Genomic DNA, 21,079 nt, shown 5'->3' with positions numbered 1-21,079 from the left:
CTATGGAGGGCTGGGGTTGGCTCAGTGGTAGAGCACTCACCTAGCACATGCGAGGCCCTGGGTTCAATCCTTAGCACCACATAAAAATAAATAAAATAAAGATATTGTGTCCAGCTACAACTAAAAAATAAATATTTAAGAAAAATTACTATGGAATATTTCAAACATTAATAGTAGAAAGAAAATATAATGAACAAATAACACCTACATATTCATCATTCATCTTTAATAATTATCTATTTTGCAAACTCACAATGGATTTTTTTCCCTCATATACTTGTTTGGGACATGTTTTCTTTTGGTGTTGGGAAGTAATTTGGTGGATTGCTCTAGAACCATAGAATTATAGTGGGTTCAAGTTTTTATTTTTAAAAATGATTATGGGGGCTGGGTGCGGTGGCGCATGCCTATAATCCCAGTGGCTCAGGAGGCTGAGACAGGAGGATCAAGGATTCAAAGCCAGCCTTAGCACTAAGGAGGCACTAAGCAACTCAGTGAGACCCAGTCTCTAAATAAAATACAAAATAGGTCTGGGGATGTGGCTCAGTAGTCAAGTGCCCCTGAGTTCAATCCCCAGTACCAAAAAAGAAAAAAAAAAAAAGAGATTGTGGGGGGCTGGGCACGTGGCTCAGTGGTGGAGCATCTGCCTGGGGTGCACCAGGCCCTGGTTCAGTCTCCAGTGCCACATGCACACACACAAGTGATTGCATATTTTTTTTTCTTATATTCTAAAATTTATATACAAATTTCTTATATTTAACAGCAATATTAGAAGGAAAGTCACTTAAATTGTCAGTCCATCACCAAATGATTTACATGTATCACCATGAATTTTTAATTTTGTAGCCTGGGATGTGCAACTGTTATATATTTTAAATTATAGCATGTTAACAAACTCAAAAGATTTTTATTCTGCCTTACATTTGATAGTTCATTCCAGTGTTTCTGACTTATCTTATTTTCATAGTCACCATGTTTAAAAGCTTACATAATTATCTATTAACTCTTTCTCTGGTGTTAGACACTTATATTATTTCTCTTTTTTTTTCCATGTTACAGATAATTTTCTGTTGAACAATATAATTTTTTCTTTTGGTACTGGGGATTAAACCTAGGGACACAGTACTACTGAGCTATATTCCCAGCCTTTTTTAAAATTTAGTTAGTGTTAGATACATTAATTTTTATTTTATTTTTTTTACATTTATGTGGTGCTGAGGATCAGGGCTTCACATGTGCTAGGCAAGCACTCTACTGCTGAGCCACAACCCAGCCCCCCCCCCCCCCAGTCTTTTTTATTTTGATTTTGAGACACAATCTCCCTAAGTTGCTGAGGCTGACTTCAAACTTGACATCCTCCTGCCTCAGCCTCCCTACTAGCTGGCATGCACCACTGTGCCTGGCTACACTTTTTGTTTTAAAAACAGCTTTTCAGAACACATTCCCAGGAGTGACAGTACTGAGTTAAGGGCTGTAAATATTCCTTTGGACTTTGAAATAGATTGCCAGTCTGGAAGAGCAAAATGATAAAACCTATTTTTCTTTGCATTAAGTGTTTATCCCCCTTTTTTATTGTATGCATGTACACAATGTAATAACAAATCCCATCATTATGTATAACCACAGTGCACCAATAAAAATGTGGAAAAGGGGGAAAAAGTGAAAAACAATGTTTATCATCTCCTTTTTATGTCAGTGTTTCAGTACTATATATTCAGAAAGATCTTTAGGCTGTTCAAGATACTGATAGGACTGATAAAAATTTTAGGGCCACGTATTCACTTTTTTGTTAGTGAGGATGAGGGCTCCGTAAAGCAGTGAGGTCAAAGTAGGAGGACTGTCCTCCCCCCAAGATGACGGGGACTGAAGTCCTTGTTTGTTTCTGCAGGCAATGTTGTGAACATCCAGACAGGTGACTGGGTTGGAAAGCAGAGTGGCTTGGGTGCTGGGCTGGACTCCTTCTATGAATACCTCTTGAAGTCCTACATTCTCTTTGGAGAAAAAGAAGACCTAGAAATGTTTAATGCTGCATATCAGAGCATTCAAAACTACTTAAGAAGAGGGTATGTTTCCTTTTTGTCACTTGAAGAGTTTACATTTTGAAATATTCCCATTTTTATTAACATAAACTCCTATTCTGTGTCTGCCCTCACCTTACCATCTCTCCTACTTGTTTGTCAGTCATTTGGGGGGTGAAGATCTGTAGTAGTTATCTGTCACATGGCATAGTACTCCAAAATCTAGTGGCTTATCATTGCAAACATCAGCTTGTGTAGTCTCTGAAGGACAGGGATCTGAAGCAGCTGAGCCCATGGATCTGGCACAGGGTCTTCCTGGTTGCTCTTAAGCTGTTGGCCAGGGTCATGGCCATTCAAAACGTGAATGGGGCTGGAGGATCTCCTTTGAGGTTCACTAGTGGGGGTGGGGGTGGGGGTGGCAGGCTTTAGTTTCTCACTGGCTATGGGTTAGAAGTCTCTGTTCTTTGTCAGAGGCCTTTCTGTAGGGAGTTCATGTCAGCAGGCTTCCCTAGAATGAGTGATCTGAGAGAGGGAGAGAGGACAGAGAGAGAGGGAAAAAAAAGCGGGGGGGGGGGGAGGGAAGGAGAGGGGAAGGAATAGTGCTTTCATGACTTCAAATGGGAATGATGTGCCAGCCCTTCTGCCAGACTGTTGGTCACCCAGACCAGCCCCTGATGCATAAGTGTGTCCACCAGAAAGTAGAGGTCATTAGGAGCCATTGTGGACACTCGCTATTAGAAGGGATGACACATCCCTGTGTCTAACAGTGGCTGTAATTGTAGAGAGAGCTGTAATTCAAGGCAATCATTATTTTCATCCCTTTTCTTTCAGAAGAATTGCTAGGATTGGTCTTTATACCTGATGAAAGAAATGACAGTTACCACATTTTTACTCCCTCTGAGCTTGTTAAAACAGCATTATTTGCTGTTCTTGGTTGTACATTCCAAATAGCAGGAGAGAGAGAATGTGAAGGGAGAGCCATTCAGAGCTACAGTGGCTTTTACTCTGCTGTCACTCTTCTCCAGGTTTATTTTTGTATACATTTATGTGTTCAATGGCCAATGTGGGTTATGGCTACTGAGCTTCCTGCTTCGTAAGATTTTCTTGGACTCATTTCTATATTAGGTATTGTGGGAAGCACTCGTGTGAGTGCTGTGTTTAAGGAAGAGGGTTTCTGGCTAGAATTAAGTCGTTTTTGCTTTTCAAAATCCCAATCTAAACTGAGCAGTAATCTCCAAGGGTCCTGCCCTGATGTATTATTCCTTCAGGTCCATGAGAAGAAAGTCTTTGTACAGAAAGAACCAAGTTTCCCCATTCAAGTCAAATCCTACATAGAACCATACATTGTATCAATTCTGTTACATAGCAGTATTCTTATATCTGAATGCCAAAGTGATTTTTGCAAAATACGTTTTATTCTGTAGTAGATGTTAACTTCTGCTACATTCTAGTATATTCAGCTAGTGGAAATCTTATCTCCAAACGAGTTAAGAAAAATTAATGATGATTCTGATTAAATAAAACTACCAGGGACTGCTAGAGCTCTCAGTGAACTTTCTTTTTCTTTTCACCTTTGCATGTGCTGCTTGAATTTGCAGACGGGAAGCCTGTAATGAAGGAGAAGGAGACCCCCCTCTCTACGTCAATGTGAACATGTTCAGCGGGCAACTCATGAACACGTGGATTGACTCTCTGCAGGCCTTCTTCCCTGGACTGCAGGTATTTGCTAAGAATAATGAATCAATGGAAAGGGATTCCATACCTTGTTTCCCCCCTATCTCAATCTCTTGAGTGTTCTTTAGCTCCTCTGGATTTGCATAACATGTCATGATTATTCTTTGTGAAATCAGACTCTAGAATATTAAACAGAGCCAACCTATGTAAGTACAGAACCAGACTTGCAAAGTAATTGCATGGGATGTTTGGATGATCCATTTCTGCTGTTTGTTTTTTGTTCATGAGTCATTTAAGCTCTGCCATGCCATTCACATCAGTGTGGCATATGATAGCCAGATACAGAGTGCATCTGTCTGGGCCACTGCTTTTGGGTTGGTTTTATCTCCAGCTATGTGAGGACAGATTAGAACCAGGGGTCAGACAAAAGCCTCTGTGTCACTTCTTCTTGCTCTTGAGAAAGCATCTCAGCCTGGTGACCTGTGTCGTCGTCTTCTTAGGTTTTGATAGGAGACGTGGAAGATGCCATCTGCCTCCATGCCTTTTACTATGCCATATGGAAACGATATGGGGCCCTCCCTGAAAGGTATAACTGGCAGCTGCAGGCCCCTGATGTTCTCTTCTACCCACTTAGACCAGAGTTGGTGGAATCCACATATCTCCTCTACCAGGTACTGGCATTCGTTGAACAGTTTGTTGTTTCACAGAGACTTGGCAGAGTTACTACCTATTTGTAATATTGTCAGGGTTCCACAGGGTGGAGAGAAAGTGAGCATCTGCAGCTAAATTTTTTTTTTTTTTCCTGGTCTTTGGGATTGAACCCAGGGTACTTACCACTGAGCTACTTACCCAGCCTTTTTAATTTTTTTGAGACAGGGTCTAAGTTACTCAGACTGGCCTCAAACTTGTGATCCTTCTGACTTAGCTTCCCAAGTCATCGGGATTATAGGCATGTGCCACTGTAATATATGCAGCCTAAATATGATTTTTGTGTGTGTGTGGGGGGGGAGTATACCAGAGATTGAACTCAGGGGCACTCAACCACTGAGCTACACCCCCAGCCCTATTTTGTATTTTATTTAGAGACAAAGTTTCACTGAGTTGCTTAGTGCCTCACTGTTTCTGAGGCTGCCTTTGAACTCACAATCTTCCTGCCTTGGCTTCCCAACTAAATATGTTGTTAACCTCACATTTTGCTAAGAATCATGTTTTTACTATAGGACTTATTTCACACCTCTTCTAATATTTGTGAGGAAAATTTTGTCCTTAATATGTTTCAACTCTGACCAAAGTATCCTTTTCTGGGTTGCAATTCAGTTCCAGTGTGCTGTGGAATCCTGGTCTTTATACTAATTATTCTGAAAAATAGACAGTCTGTTACTTATTTGTAGAGGAAGTCATCTGGGATTCTTCTGAATGCTGATTTTTGTCTAATACTAAAAAAAAAAAAAAAAAAAAAAATGGGCTGAGAATATAGCTCAGTTGGTAGATTGCCTTGCATGCACAAGGCCCTGGGTTCAATTTCCAGTACCATTAAAACAAAACAAAACAACAACAACAAAAAAATAAACACCCATGATGTTCACCTTTCATCCAGTTGCTTTAGTGCCAAAGGGAATGTCATTCTAACTGTAGAAAGTCTCCTCCCTGATATGTATGCTTCTGTGCACGTCACACATGCATACTCATGGAGAGTCTGTTCCAGTTCACATACACAGTAGAGTAACTGAACTTTCCAAGAAGTTGTCCCTCCCATGCAGCTCTGGAGGCCTCTGACAGATGCCTGCGTGGGCCAAGTAGAACCTGATTTGTTTTACACTCTAGTGGTAGTACTATGGTACTGCAGTTTGGATTTATTTAGTAATTTTGGGGCAGGGACACGGAGGCGGTTGCTGGCTTTATGGAACTCAGGCCTCGATCATGTTGGGGAAGTGCTCTCTACTACTGAGTTGACAACCTCAGCCCCTCAAAAATTTTCTTATACTGAATCATTGCCATTTGCTTTTAGATGAAAAAAGGAGAAATCCTATGAAACTGGTAATAGTCCTCATGCCTAAAGTGAGACCTCAAGAGTTTTTCAGAACCTCTCAAAAATGGGAAGAGGTGATATCATACATGGCCTTTCTGACCCTGGCTGGAGTGTGGCCTCTCTGACCCTTGCTGGAGTGTGGATGTGCATGCTCTGAGCACGGCATGCGTGCTTGAGTTCTCTTAAGCTTAGTTCTATTGCCTGTGGGCTTATACATCTTTGTTTCTGTTGCTACCTCCTCTTTCCTATTTTTCTTTTTTGGAGGTACTAGAACCCAGGGGTGCTCTACTCTGAGTTATTATATCTCAAGTCATTTTCACTTTATTTATTTATTTTGGTACTGAGGATTGAACTCAGGGGCACTCGACCACTGAGCCACATTCTCAGCCCTATTTTGTATTTTATTTAGAGACAGGGTCTCACTGAATGGCTTAGCACCTCATCATTGCTGAGGCTGGCTTTGAACTTGGGATCCTCCTTTCTCAGTCTACCGAGCCACTGGGATTACAGGCGTGCACCACCATGCCCAGCTGTCTTGTCTTTATTTTTGAGACAGGGTTCATAAGTTGCTAAGGCTAGCCTCAAACTTGTGATCCTCCTACTATAGCCTCCCAAGTTGCTGGTATTATAGGTGTGCACCAACCACCACACTCAGCTCCTCTCCCCCCAAATCATCTAAGAGCATATGACAGAAGAGGCATTATGGAACTCAGGGCCTTCCTCATGCTGGGGAAGTGCTCTACTACTAGGTTGACAACCTCAGCCCCTCAATTTTTTTTTTTTTTTTTAAATACTGAATCAACCTGAGAACTGACTGTAGAGGCCTTCCATAGATACTTTAAGGGGCTTATTTCCATTAGCCTCACCTTATGTTGCTATAATTGGGATGGGACCAATGTCCTGTTTCCTGTGCGTGTATCTAAGGTTTCTAGGGAGTTTTGAGGCAAGGTAGAAACTAGGTTTGTTCTCAGATGTGGTACTGTCAGGGTGGGCATTGTTTCATTTCTGACCATGATGAGGATCAGGAGAGCCAAAGTAGAGTATTGTTCTACCCAAGACCAGATTTTCTGACCCTTGTTAAAGGTGTGCTGTGATGTGGACTGATAGGACATCTTGTCCTTTACATACATGACCTTAAAGATGAAGTGAGCTGAACCCTGCTCAGCTGGTGACACGTCTCCTTGGGGAACCCTACACTCATGACGGTTGTTGATAGCATGTCTTCCCAGCCCTTATAAAAGTCTCTTTGTGTTCTCTGTAGGCAACCAAGAATCCCTTCTACCTCCATGTAGGAATGGACATTCTACAGAGTCTGGAAAAGTACACAAAAGTCAAGTCAGTTTTCTAAGTTCCTTCTTTTCTCTGTGATTTGAGTTATTGTGGGGAAATATCCTACTTTGTATTTTAATTTGTAGAACTAAGATCATTAGAGTTAATTTTGTGGGGAAATGGTTTACCTTTTGATGTAGTAGCATCTCAGTATAATGGGAATTGATTTTTATGTTTCCTCTCTTTTTTTAAAACTATAAGGTTTCAGCAGACTGTTTTTGTTTTAAGTAATTTCATTTTCCTTAGTTATGCAAATAACATACAAAAACATTTAGGGAGTAAAGGAAATACCAAGATTTAGAATATTCTCATTGTGATCTCTACAGATAACTATAGTCAGCATTTAAGTATATAAAGTCTTTTAAAATATATTTGTATATATGATGTGTACATATATGTATGTATGCATAAAACTGTATTCTATATTTCAGTTTTGTGACCTGCTGACTATGTTTTTCCTCCCTCCCTCCCTCCCTCCCTCCCTCCCTTCTTTCCTTCCATCTAGGACCACATACATGCTAGGCAGGTGCTCTAGCATTGAGCTATATGCCCAGCCCTTTTATTTTTATTGATTGATTATTGGTACCAGGGATTGAACCCCAGGGGTGCTTAACCACTGAGCCACATCCTCAGCCCTTTTTGTATTTTATTTAGAGACAGGGTCTCACTAACTTGTTTAGAGCCTCACTAAGTTGCTGTGGCAGGCTTTGAACTTGTGATCCTCCTGCCTCAGCCTTTTTATTTATTTTGAGACAGGGTCTCATTAAGTTACCCAGGTCATCCTCAAACTTGTGATCCTCCTGCCTTAGCCTCCCAAGTAACTGGGAGTATAGGCATGTGTTTCTGCACCCAGCTCAGCTTTTGTTTTTTATACATCAGTGTATCATAAGTATTCTCTTAGAAAATACTATTTTAGAATACCCACATAATAAGTTCTCTAGGTACTGGTGTTAAAAAATTTAAACCAATCTTTCTAAATTTGATGCCAATCACTTTCTTGATCTCATATTGTATCTTTGGCAAATATCTTGCACTGTCCTCCCTTCCCCAGTCTTGGGACTAACCTGGTAGTTTAGCAGCTGACACTTTTAAAATAAATTTACAAACTATCCAGGCTAAAAAAAAGTAATAGCATTCCAAAATAACATAGGTTTGCAGTGGTTTCCCCCTCCCCTTGGAACTGGGGATCAGACCCAGGGCCTTGCCTTTGCTAGCCAAGCACCTCACCCCTGATCTATAACCCTAGCCCTATAGTTAATCCATCATATGGTATTATGTAACTTGGTTGGTTATCAGATTAATAAAATACTTCTCTTCTGATATCCATCAGCGGGGGAAAGGAGCAGAGGCTGGACTGACCAGACATCTGTTTTGCAGGTGTGGGTATGCCACATTGCACCACGTTATAGACAAGTCTAAAGAGGACCGGATGGAGAGCTTCTTTCTCAGTGAGACCTGTAAATACTTATACCTGGTATGTGTGCTGAAAGATCAACCAAGGCTGTTTAGCATGGCTCAGAGCAGGCATTTTTGCAGCATTCTTGGCACTGCTGTGTGCTGGACACGGTGCATACTCTGGAATGCCAGCATTTTCAGTACTATGGCTAGTACTTCATGGTTGCAAACCTTGGGGAGGAGTTGTCAGAGAAACAGAAATAAACTCTTGATTAGGAGCTGTGTGCATAGTGGTTGGGAAGGCTTCTCTGAGAAGAAAAGCAGTGGTTTTTATTAGCTTTTTTATGTTTTTCCTTTCTTTTTGTTTCTCTGCAATGTAGGCATGCACTCCAGCCCAGCCTGAGAGTGGCATTTATGACTCCTTTTCACTGCTCTCTCTGTACATGGTCTTGCCCAAGACCTGCAGCCCAGCTGTCTCTGTCCATAAAACACCCTCAGGCACACACTTGTGCATGTGTGGACAGGGAGAATTTCTGGACCTGGAAAGAACCTGTGGCATCACTTAGTCCATGTTTGTTCTTCCTTTGGAAAGCACAGCCTACATTGAGTTCAGATGGCTTTCCTGAGGTCTTGGGGTGACTACGTGCAGAGCTGAGGCTGGAATGGTGCTCCTCATTCCTGTCCTGAGCTCTTTCCACTTCTCTGCTCTGCATTTGTGTATGTAGCTGCTTTCCTTCCTTCTCTGCTACTTGACTTGGTATGGCCACGTACAGAGAATTCTCTGGAGATGCAGAGCATCAGGGGCTCCTGCTTGGAGGATTCGGAGGTAGCAACAGTACTGATCCATTGTGTCATCCATTTCAGTGGTTCCGAGGTCTGGAGCTGGCTGGGTCAGAATCACTGTGGGGCCCTTATTAAGTCAGAATTTTTTCAAGTTGACTTGGCAATTTAATTTTGACAAGTGTTTCCAGTGATTCTGTACAAAGCCATCTTTTGGAGCTACTGGTCTGATGGTTCCAGATCACTCTCTTGACTGGTTGCTTTCCGCAGAAGCCCAGAGAGGAGGTGATGTGTCCACTGACAGACCATGTAGCCTGTGGGAGGACAGTAGCCAGTAGCCTGTGGTTGTACCCTGGGTGTGCAGAGGTCTTGTTCTCAGTGCAGCCTGGCTAAGCCTCTCCAGCCAGCAGCCATTGGTGTCAGAAGGATGTTAACAGGACCAGTTCTGGAATAAAGGAAGGAGACCCCATAGCATGTGCAAGGGGAAAGAACCCAGTCTAGGAGGAAAAAAAACCTAGGCTGTACCCCATTCTTTTCCCATGAGCTATGTCAAGACTCACTTTTCATCTGTAAACTAGTTTAGGTCACCCATAAACTTTCTGTGTAATAGTTTCCCCTTATCTGTGGTTTTGCTGTTCATGGTTTTAGTTACCTGAGTTTAACTGTAGTCTGTAATTATTAAATGGAAAATTCTAGAAATAAACAATTCACAAGTTTAAATTTTTAATTACAGTATATTGTTATGCAATTATTCTACTTTATTATTAGTTATTATTGCTAGTTTCCTACTACATCTAATTGTAAATAAAATTGTATCATAGAATTTTCGGTAGGAATAAACAGTATATGTAGAGTTTAGTACTGTGTGTGATTCTGGGCATCTGTGGAATGTCTTGAAACTGTCCCTCATGGATAAGGTGAGACTGCTGCTTTCCTTCATTCAGCATTTGTTGAACACCTGCCTTCTCCCCGACTCACCCATAGTGGGTTAGTTTTTTCCTGATGCCCCGTTGCACCTTCTCTTATTCCCTTCACATCTGCTGTTGCTGGAAAGGACTGCCTGTGAGCCACTGTGGCTGCAGAGCCCTACTCAAGACTGAGCTAAATGTTTGAGTCTCTGGGCTGGGCCCTGGGGATACGGTGATGGGTAAAACATGCTCCTTGACTCTAGCATCTCCAATTTTAGGGTCTAGGTGTGTATGAGGTGGGGTTAGTTCTAGAATTTGAGCATGAGGACTCTTGGTGGGTATATGAGAATCATCCAGGGAACCTTTATAGACCATGTGTGCTTGGGTCCTAACCCGGGGGGTTTCTCAGTCTCTGGGTGTGGGTGGGATATGGAGGTTGGGACAGGTCTAGGCATTTGAGTTTAAATAGGTGGATCCTGCCTTGAAACCAGTGTCCAATTGATGCCTTTTCTTGCAAGTCTGGTCTGAGTAGCTGGGACACTCTTCTATGAACTAGTCAGAAGTACACAGTTTTGAGTTGTTTGTTTTTTTTGTTTTTAATATTTATTTTTTAGTTGTAGTTGGACACAATACCTTTATTTTGTTTATTTATTTATTTATTTTTATATGGTGCTGAGGATCAAACCCAGAGCCTCACATGTATGTGCTAGGCAAGCGCTCTACCGCTGAGCCACAACCACAGCCTCACAGTTGCCAGTTATATCTTTTATTTTTTTGGTGTGGGGGGATGCTGGGGATTGAATCCATGTCTTAATGCATGCTAGCTGAGCAAATACTGTACCACTGAGCCATTTTTTCTCTTTCTGTCCCTCTAGCTATTTGATGAGGAGAATCCAGTACACAAATCTGGATCGAAATACATGTTTACAACAGAGGGCCACATTGTATCCGTGGACAAACATCTTCGAGAATCACCTTGGAAGGAATTCTTCTCTGAAGATAGAGGACAGGACCAAGAGGGAAAGTTTGTGCACAGGCCAAAACCTCAAGAGTTAAAAGTCCTCAACTCCAGCTCTAATGTGAGTTGCATTTCCAGGAGTGGTATGCATGTGGAGGAAGAGGAAAAAACCTAATTCCTTTAGCACTGAGAGTCCCTAACAAAGTGAATGGCACACTCAGTTTGCTGTTTCATAAAGGGACCATTGACTTAGATGTGTCATCTAGGTGTAAGGAAACCAGGAGCAGCAGCAGTTACCTGGCTGCAAGGGCAGTGGAGACAGTGGCCACAGCATCTTGGAAGGAGAGTGTCATGTGTGAGGTGTGGCCATGGAACGGGCCACTGCTTGGATGTGGCTTTGTTGATGGTGTAGGCAATACCTGATCCCTCCTCCTCCTTCTGATCTCTTACTGGAACTTCTCTTTGGTTATGTGCATGAGAAGCCAGAAGGCAAAGGAGCCTGTTGATGCAATCCATTAGGTTGTCCTCCTGGGTGCCAGAGTGGATGGAGAGTGGATCTGCAGGGGCAATGAAAGAGGTCCAGCAAAGTCACCTGCCAGCAGGAGAGGGAAGAGCAGTCAGAGTTGTTACAGCTGATGATGATTTTTTTTTTAATGTTATTTTTTAGTTGTAGTTGGACACAATACCTTTATTCCATTCACTTATTTTTATGTGGTGCTGAGGATCGAACCCAGGGCCCCCGTGCATGCTAGGCGAGCGCTCTACCGCTGAGCCACAATCCCAGTCCCTGATGATGCTTTTCAAAGTACACTGGGTTTCCAGTTTTATTTACAGTAGTGCTGGACTCAGCACACCCAGGTTCTCCTGGTGGACAGTGGGAAGATGTGGAAATGCAAGTTCCTGAGGCCTTCATGGAAGGCCCATAGGGTTGTGTTGGTTTGAATCATAAGAATGGTTTGAAAGTAAGGATCAGGAAATGGACCCTGGACCAGTTGAAATCTCAGATCTTGTCCCACAGTGCACTGGATGCCACCTGTCTTCTCAGAAAAAGCCTCATTGTCAGGTCTGCCCCTTTCCCACACTGGTTGCCTGGTTGGGGGCACCCTTTCAGCACCTTTCCTTTTGTGAAAGTTTTCCCATCATTCTGTGAACTAAATCAACAGGCCAGAGCACAGGTAGACCACCTCAGTTTCCACAGGGCCATGTAGTATGATGAAGTGAACAAAGCAAAGTTGTGAAGGAAAGGAAGAGGGGTGTTAATGATCGGCAGCACATCGTGCTCACTGTGTGCCAGGCAGTGCTCTACATGCTTCCTATATTTCTTACAACAACCCGCTTTTAGTAGATGAGTAAAGACATGGTGGCATCTGGGTCATTCATTCAGTGGAGCTGGGTTTAGACTCAGGCAGTGCCTTTTCTTTTAGAGAGAAGAGACCTCTGACCTGCCATACTCACTGATCCCATTGTGTCAAGTGCCAGGATACAGGCCCATCAGAGAGGCCCAGATCCTGGGCATGTGCATGGCCTGGTGGGGAGGCCAACTCCTCCCTAGGTGTATGTTAGTAGTGCTGGGGATACTGAAGGGCTGGGAGCAACCTGTAAGAAAATCAGGGAGGATTCACTGAGCTGGCGCTTGAAGGATGAGGAGGAGCTTCCCAGAAGGGATATTCAGGCAGAAGAATTTGTCTACAAAAGTGTGAGGGAATGTGGGACCAACAGAAGGGCTGAGGTCCTGATCTTTGGGGGATGTGCACTACTCTGTGAGTTTTAGTGCAGAGCCCTGGGTAAATGCTTTGGGGAAGAACTGTATAAGGAATGCATGTGGACAGCTGTTTCCAGGGATAATACATTTGGTTGAGTTGCAAGAACCACATCGTCCTTGAGTGTATGAGGGGAGTGCCTGTAATAAAAAGAAAATTGTACTCTTAAGCTTTTAGATTGTATATGGACGAGAAGAACATAACTCAAGAAAAACACACCATTTTCAAAAAGCTGAAGTATTTTCTGAAATTCTGGATAGATTAAAGGACCCAAGGGATGCAGCTTTTATTCCTGGCTGCTAAGCATTTACTGTGAATGCCTTGGTCTCCTTGGATCTCCATTTCTTTACCCATAAAGTAAGGGTATTACATTTCATCAGTGATCCTGAATCAGAGAGTGATTTTGCTCCTCCAGGGACACTGGGCAATGACTGGACATAGTTTGGGTTGTCACAACTGAGGGCTGGGAATTGTCACTGGTCTCTGGCAGGAAGCCAGGAATGCTGCTTACTGTCCTACAATACCCAGGACAGCTCCCCACAACAGAGTTATCTGTCCCCAAATGTCAGTAGTACCCGGGTTGAGGAACCCTGGGTTTATTCAGTGGAGCTGGGTTTAGTCTCAGGCAGTGCCTTTTCTTTTAGAGAGAAGAGACCTCTGACCTGCCATACTCACTGATCCCATTGTGTCAAGTGCCAGGAAACAGGCCCATCAGAGGGGTCCAGATTCTGGGCATGTGCATGGCCTGGTGGGGAGGCCAACTCCCAAGAGGTCAACTGGTGGGTTTTAATTTGGTATTCATTTTTGTCTTCCTAGTGCAATCGTGTTCCTGATGAGAGGAGGTACTCCCTGCCCCTAAAGAGCATCTACATGCGACAGATTGACCAAATGGTTGGCTTGATTTGATCTGCTCTCCTCTGTGTGACCTCATCTTAAACCAAATCTAAACACCTGAACCAGACCACGCCAGCATCCAGTCTGCAGGGGAAGGGGTGGCATCTGGCTGTCTGTGACAGTGTGGGAGTTCCTGTCCAACTCCTTACACACTTTGGGTTAATCCTTACACACTTCAGTGTTTCCCTTCTGTTCAATAAAACGCCCTGCTTTTTCTTAAAGTTATAATTTGAAATGAGAAGGTACACGGAAATTGGCTTCTGTTGATATGCTGATGTTAGTGAGCACAATAGGTGGGGCATCTTTGGATGGATCTTCCCAGCTTCATATTTGGGGCCCAAGTCTCCTGGCTTTGCCAGCACTTGCCCTACTACAGTATTGCCACCTCTTGGTTAGAGGATTGGGAATGGAATTTCTATGCAAAAGGGCCTAAAGTTCCCTTGGCATCCCTATATATTGCATTGAAAATGTCATGCTCTCTCTCTCCTTTTGGATCACTGAGGCTTTCCCCCATATATCAACTATGATTTTGGATCACGAAGGGGGAAACTATCCAGTTGTTCAATTATGCCCCCAGGTAATCTTCAGTGTTACAAAGTTCTTTGCTTAAGAATAATGGTCTAACTGGAATCCTAACAGTCTTTTGGTTGTTCTATTATGGTGTAAGGATTAGCTAACAGTGATATCTTGCATTTGTTTTGAACCTGGACCTATGTGAGGAACTCCCTTGGTTCCAGAACCGGGGGTGCCTTTTAGGGGAAAAAAAGAAAACAACAAAATCCCTAAGATTGTCTGAGCTTCATTCTTTCTCATATTTCCTGATCAAGGATTCAGAATTCTGACCAACTTTGGATTAAGAGTTTTGTTTCATTTTTGTGACCTGTGTCTAGTGCCAATTAGCTATTCAGGGAGAAAGAAGTGATCAGGTGACTTTCTGATGACCTTGAGCCATTTCTCTGTGTAGTACAGGCTTTAGATTAGTGCCTTATGGACTTTGGTTTGGGCTAAGGGCTGTCACACCTACTGCTGTGGTGTGGCAGGCTTGTTTTGTATTGCAGATTGATGGGGCCAGTAGTGTAAGGGGAATAGGGTGTGTGTTAGGAAGATTCTGGAAGTTCTTAATTCAGTGGACCAGTCAATCTATGATTTTAGCAAAGCATATGGGAAGAACTTGTGCCAAAACACCTTCTTTTCCTTTTTGTTATTTTCTTAGCCAGACAGAAAGTTCTCTCCTTGAACTTAAACTGACTGTTCATACAAAGCAGAGCTGGACCCAACCGCTAGCCTGGCTTCTGTGCAGCATCACAGGTTGAAAGGGCAGGAAGTCTCTTAAAAATCGCCAGCCTCCTGTATCATGTTTCTCACCCGTGAATGTTCATATACTTCACACAATTTTAGTCTTTTCAAAACTAGAAATAAGGGTGGGAGATGTAGCTCAGTGGTATATATAGACTGCTTACCTAGCATGCACCTGGTTCAGTCTGCAACACCACAAACAAACCTAGAAAGAAGAGCCATCTAAACCATTGCATTTTTAGTCAAAAGGGAGAGAAAGTTTATTTCTTAAAAATTTAAGTGTACTTGTTTTGAAAACATGTATCATTCACTTCTGTGGGATTTTTAAAGGGGTGATTTTCAGCAGTAAATGTAACATTTCTCATGCAATTTGTTTTAAAGTGAGAAAATGTCAAATACTTTTTTTTTTATTTTAGAAGTATTGTTCTATTAAGTGTCTCATCTACTGAACAGAATACTTTGAAAATACTACTTTAAATATTTTCATTAACTCAGTAAAATGTTAACTCACACATGTACACACTGTGTGTTCCCACCTCTACTTTTTCTCCAAGCAAGTTGAGGTGGGACCACGAATGACACACCTGGGAGAACAGGCCGGAAGACCAGGTATGTCAGGGAAGGAAGTGAGTGCTTTGGCATGGTTTTCTCTATGGCTACCCTCCCAGCCCTCTTTGTGGCTTCTGTGGCAATGGTGGTGTGCAAGCTCTCCAGTGTTCCCCTTCTCACCTGGGCCCATTACCTGTCATTCTAGAGCAAGCTCAGGCATTTCTTCCTCCTTCTGCCCTTGGAATAGGCAACACCCTGGTGCCTGAGTATAGCAGGCGGGTCTTGGGTACAGGCCAAGGCGAACCCCTTATTTACTCTTAAACCCTCCTGGCTTCTGCCTACTCGACTCACACCAGTTGGTGAGACTCTGGGTGAATCAGTTACTGCCACTTAATCCTGGTTATTGAGCTTCCAGACTGTCCAGGTTAAAGTGTGATGTGACATTGTCAATTATTTGTGTGGCTAGGTGCCAGAACACTGTTTGGTTTCAGTTATGAAAGAAGGTTTTCTGAGCCAAGTTCAAAGCTTGCTTGTTTTCTTTTCAAAAATCAGGATGTCAGCAGCAGTAACATATCTTGCAGGCCTTTTGTGTTCTCTTCCATATTCTGAAATACTGAGTAGGGAAGGGCCAAGGAGGAGAATGTCAGAGAAATCCCCTTGCTCCGTATTTTGTCCCAGGAACCCCTCCAATCTGAAGACTTCATCCTTTGGAACAGCTCTGAGGCTGGACCATCCCATGGTGCCACGAGTAGCTAGTTCTAGTGTCAGGCTTGGTCAGCAGGTTGAAGTCAGTTTTGCAAAGAACTGTTGTAGAAAACTACCATATGGTTTGAACTGATGGGATACAGTTATCCCATGCCAGAGTTTCAAATTGTTACAAAGCTGGCCTAGCTCCTTTAGACAATGTAACTGAAAGAGTATGTCACAAAGGAATGTTTGCTAGCTCTCTTGATTGTGCTGCCATTGTGAAGAACTGGCTTCTGTTTTCTAATCCTCCTTTCATTTTCTTCCTAGCTTCTTTTTCAGAGCTTGTTCTTTGTTACTGAACTCCCACTTTTGATAAAAAGTTCTGGGCTTTGCTTGCCCTGGATTGTGGGCTATGCACAACACTTAATTTTTTATGTACTTTTTATGTACTTAAACAAAATGGGTGGTGTCTGTGCAGGTAAATACCAGCCAAGAGTCCAGTTATCTGGTTTGGTAAATGCAGTTTTATAATCTGAGGGTCTTAGTGCCCTCCACACCTATCCACCTCTCCCCTGATCCCCCCACCCAAAAGAAAAATATCCCTCAGTGTTTCTCAGCTCAGTTTACTGAATAATTTCCAATTGTAATTCTTCACTTTGGAGTTTGTAGACTCAATGTCAGACATTCCTTTCTTCTGGAGGGCTCCAGAACTCTTTTTCTTTTGATAGTCTCAAATTTAGTGCTGGTAATAAGGTAGGGTCCAGTGGTAATGTTGGCCACGGAGTAGCTGAGCAGAGACCTTAGAAAAAAATTCTAATCTTTGCTTTTCCATTCCCAAGCCTCCAGCTCCTACTCTAGTGCCTCTTCCCTGCAGGGCAGGGACCCCGTGTGAAAGCCAGGAGGTGTGGCGGCCTGGGCCATGGGTTCCCAGGGCCACAGGGCTCGGGGTTGTGCTGCACTTGAATTTGGATGTGAATCTGATTAAAACAAAACAAAACAAAACAAAAAAACAGTCCTGTGGAACTCCCTGATTCACAACTCCCTTCCCTCTTTCTGAGAGGCAGAGGAATAATATTTTTAAAAAGGTATTTTGTTTTAATTTTAAATAGCAAAACACAAGCTGCATTTTTATTTATTATACATGAGAAAGGTAAATCTGTTTTACAAAAAAAAATCTAGAGTTGGAAACTCTGGGAAAACTCACTGAAATACACAAATGCTTCTCTGTAATGTGCAATATGTTTTGCAACTATAGATATTTTATGTTTAATCTGTAAATAAGAAATGTATTTAAATTAAAAGGGAGCTTTTTGTAAAAGGACCAAATGTTCTTTTATAAATGTACTAAGGAATATCTTGCTCTTTGAAATTTATTAGGATTTTTATGAATAATTTTTATTAAAGAATTTTTTTGAGTTGTCATCGTGTTTCTCCTTTGTACACTATATACACATTACATGTGGGACAGGGGAAAATTATGAAGGGAAAATGAATAAAATCTTTTAAAATTCATTATTTACAGCCAGGCTTCCTTGTAGAATTCTACTGCATTTTTGTCTGTCACACCCTTGCATGTAAATATTCTTAGCTTAGCACAGTAGGTAAGGCCCTTTCATGTGGCGGGTCTCATCACCAACCTCCCCTTTCCATTCACCTCCTTTTTCCTAGGCTCTGACTTGTTCCTAAATCTGTTGCCATTTGCTTGAGTCTAATCTAGAATCAATTCTAGCTGAATGCAGGGAGCACTGGCCTCCCTTCTGGCATTCCACTCAAGTCCCTGATGGGATCTTGAGGGAGAGAGCTGATCCCATCTCCTGGTGTCTGATGTCTCTGTCCCAGTTTTGGGCCACAGGCAATTCTGATGGGTTTGTTTAGAGACTGTAAAGCACAATAGGTTGGAGGAGAGTCCTGAGATCAGAAGCATCTTGCTAATAAGAACGGAATCTACCATTGCCAGGCAGGTGGCAGCTGTGTTTGTGAAGTGCCACGGATTTGCAGCCATTTGACAAAGGTAGGCTGGTCCAGGTATACCGAGTGGACCCGTAAGAGCCAGGGATGCCACCTTGGCACCTACTTGCCTTCTCCAAGATGCCTTGCCTCCGTAGTATGGATGTGTGTGGCCTCAGCCAGCCGTTGGTGAGTGGAATGGAGCAGCCTGTGAAGATGCAGTTAAGTGCCAGGGCTGAGAGAGCAGGAACAGCCCACGCCATGTGGGTACAGTCTTAGCTCTACACTGACTATCTGTGTGCCTTGGGCAAGTGACAGTTTTTATGGCCTCAGCTCTCCCATTCATCATGGGATGATTATAGCCCACACTCAGGGTGGTGTGAGGACTGGAGTAGATTAATATGTGATGTAAGTAAAATAGCACCAGGTACAGAGTAGATTCTGTTTCCTAGGATGATGACCAAGGTGGGTTTGTTTCCCAGGATAAGTCTTAGTGGAGCTAGGGTTGTAGCTCAGTGGTAGAGCGCTTGCCTTGTATGAGTGAGGCCCTGGGTTCGATCCTCAGCACCACATAAAAACAAATAAAATACAAAGGTTAAATTCTTAAAAAAAAAAAAAAAAAAAAAAATCTTTAGTGTCTTTCAGTAGGGACCCTGAAGAAGAAATAAGAATGGGAAGTTGCCATAGATAGGCCTGGCTTTGTCCTTGTGCATGTGTGGCTTGGGTCAAGAGTCATACCTGCTTGAAGTTTCCTCATTTGTAAAGCCAGAGATAACAGTACCTTAACTCCAGGGGTTCATGTGAGGGCAAAGTAAAGCAGCAGCTATATTTTGTTAGAGCATATCAGGTGGCAGCAGCTAAAAGCTTTACCTATGTTACTTATGAAGTTTTAATCAGGGAAGAATGCAATTGTTCTCCCTATCTCAGACGCCCAGACTGTAAGGTCAGGGTGCTAGGTATGATACCTGTGCCCCAGCACCACTGGTGGTTATAGTTGGGTGCCTGGCATGTCTGCTCATCTCTGGCACATGGAATGAACAGCCTCTGCCACCGTGTGTGTGTGTGTGTGTGTGTGTGTGTGAAGTTTCACAGTCAAACCTCAATGAAGTCCTGGGAGGTCAGTTCTATTTCTGCAGCTGAGAGTACTATAAGGCACACATCCTTGTCCCACTCACACTTGAACCAATGGCCTTGAACTCTTTTAGGTAATTAGTTGTACCTAAGAACAACTAAGAGGAGGAAAGATTTATTTTGGCTCACAGTTTCAGCAGATTCTGTCCGTGGTCTGCTGGCTCCAAGGCTGAAACGTGGTGGAAGGGTATGGCAGAGGAAAGCTGCTCAGTTCATGGTAGCTGGGAAGAAGTGCGCGAGAGAGGGTTCAGGGACAGATCTAGTCCCCTAGACCATGCCTGGCAGTGCCCTACTTCCTTCAACTAGGTCCCAATAGTCCATTCAGCTATCAATGGATTAACCCTTAAAAGTGGATTAATCCACTGATGAGATCAGAGCCCTCATGATCCAGTCATTGCTTAAAAGCCCCACCTCTGAATCTTGCTGCATTGGGGGCTATTCTTTCAACACATGAGTTTTTGGGTCTGGGCATTCCAGATCCAAGCCATAACAGGTACCATGGTGAATAATTTGTCTGCAGTCCCATATGGAGAGAAGGGATAAAAATCTATATTGCCTAAGGAATGTAGCTCAACCCTTGATCTGAAGTGGTGCCTTCCCAGAGGGTTGGAAAGGGGTTAAGACTGGGCAGCATGCCTGCTTCTTTGTTTGGGACATCAGCTCCCAGGTGCCGAGGCCCTGGAGCTTCAGAAAATGAAGACCCCCAGAAGCCACAGTGAATGCCCCTTTCCTTACAAACTGGAATATTCTCTGTGCCTAAGTGAGGGTGTGTGAAGGAGGCTATTGCTATTCTGGGAGTTTGCATTACCTCCAGACAACAGAAAACCTCCCCTTAAAGAATCTGGCTCTCCTAGGTCAACCTAGGTGCCCTTCAACAGATGAATGGAAAAAGAAAATTTGGTACATATACACAGTGGCATACTAATGCCATCAAAAGAATGACTATGATTTTGCCAGTAAATGGATGGATTTGAAGACCATCATGCTAAGTAAAATAAGCCCATTCCAAAAAACCAAAGGCTGAATGTTCTCTCTGATATGTGGATACTTGTTAGAGTCTGTAAACAAGTCAAAATAACACCTGGCATTTTGCCAGGGGAATGTTAGAGTTCGTAAACAAGTCTGGATGGTGCCTGGCAAAATGCCAGAGGGAGTGGTTTGAGAAGTAACAAAAGCAAGCCATTAAGTGTAGAGATTCCTTATTGGTTGACTGATGTATCTAGTTTATGCTAATTAGATAAGCTCTGTGGAATGTATAAATACTGCTCCTGTCCTGCAATAAACGGCTCCCACTCCTGCTGTATCAACGTACACAAGTTATTCGTCACCCCCCCCCCGGCTAGTTTGCTGCAGCCGGACTGCGGCAGATGGTGGCCTGTTACGGGGAGCCCCGGGACACTCGGGGGTAAGTGACGAAAAAAAGCTGCCCGTCCATAGATAGGACGGGGGCAATCTGCTCGTCCCTAGGCAGATAGGGCGAGAGGAAAAATGGCCATTTTGAAAAGATTGATACAGTATGTTTGTGTCTTGTTTTGTCTTGAAATGTTGTATTGTCTTTGTGATGAAAATATGGAAGGGGTGAGAAGTAAATTTCTAAGGAAAGGAGGCACCCCAGTGGAACCAAGAATAGTTAGGGCATGTGTTGATAAAAGCCCAAGAACTCTAGTCAGAAAGAAAAAGAAAGTTCAGAAGAAGGATTATCAGAAAAAAAGTTGCAGCAAAAG

General features: G+C 43.0%; 1 protein-coding gene across 1 annotated transcript in view; it reads left to right on the top strand.

The window, feature by feature from the left end:
• The window catches only part of Edem1 (ER degradation enhancing alpha-mannosidase like protein 1), a 29,538-nt gene extending 12,251 nt beyond the window's left edge, over positions 1-17,287 (top strand). Inside the window, exons 6-12 of the mRNA XM_046425459.2 lie at positions 1,889-2,063; positions 3,617-3,737; positions 4,193-4,363; positions 6,983-7,056; positions 8,428-8,524; positions 11,009-11,212; positions 13,668-17,287. Coding sequence (XP_046281415.1) covers positions 1,889-2,063; positions 3,617-3,737; positions 4,193-4,363; positions 6,983-7,056; positions 8,428-8,524; positions 11,009-11,212; positions 13,668-13,757 — 932 coding nt within the window. The 3' untranslated portion in view covers positions 13,758-17,287. The remainder of the gene's footprint in view (positions 1-1,888; positions 2,064-3,616; positions 3,738-4,192; positions 4,364-6,982; positions 7,057-8,427; positions 8,525-11,008; positions 11,213-13,667) is intronic.
• The last annotated feature ends 3,792 nt before the right edge of the window (positions 17,288-21,079 follow it).

This window comes from Marmota monax, unplaced genomic scaffold (assembly GCF_021218885.2).
Source record: "Marmota monax isolate L192 unplaced genomic scaffold, Marmota_monax_Labrador192_F-V1.1 WCK01_AAM20220418_F8-fsc00028, whole genome shotgun sequence".
NCBI classification, from domain to species: Eukaryota; Metazoa; Chordata; class Mammalia; order Rodentia; family Sciuridae; genus Marmota; species Marmota monax.
This window is presented reverse-complemented; position numbering and strand designations above follow the sequence as displayed.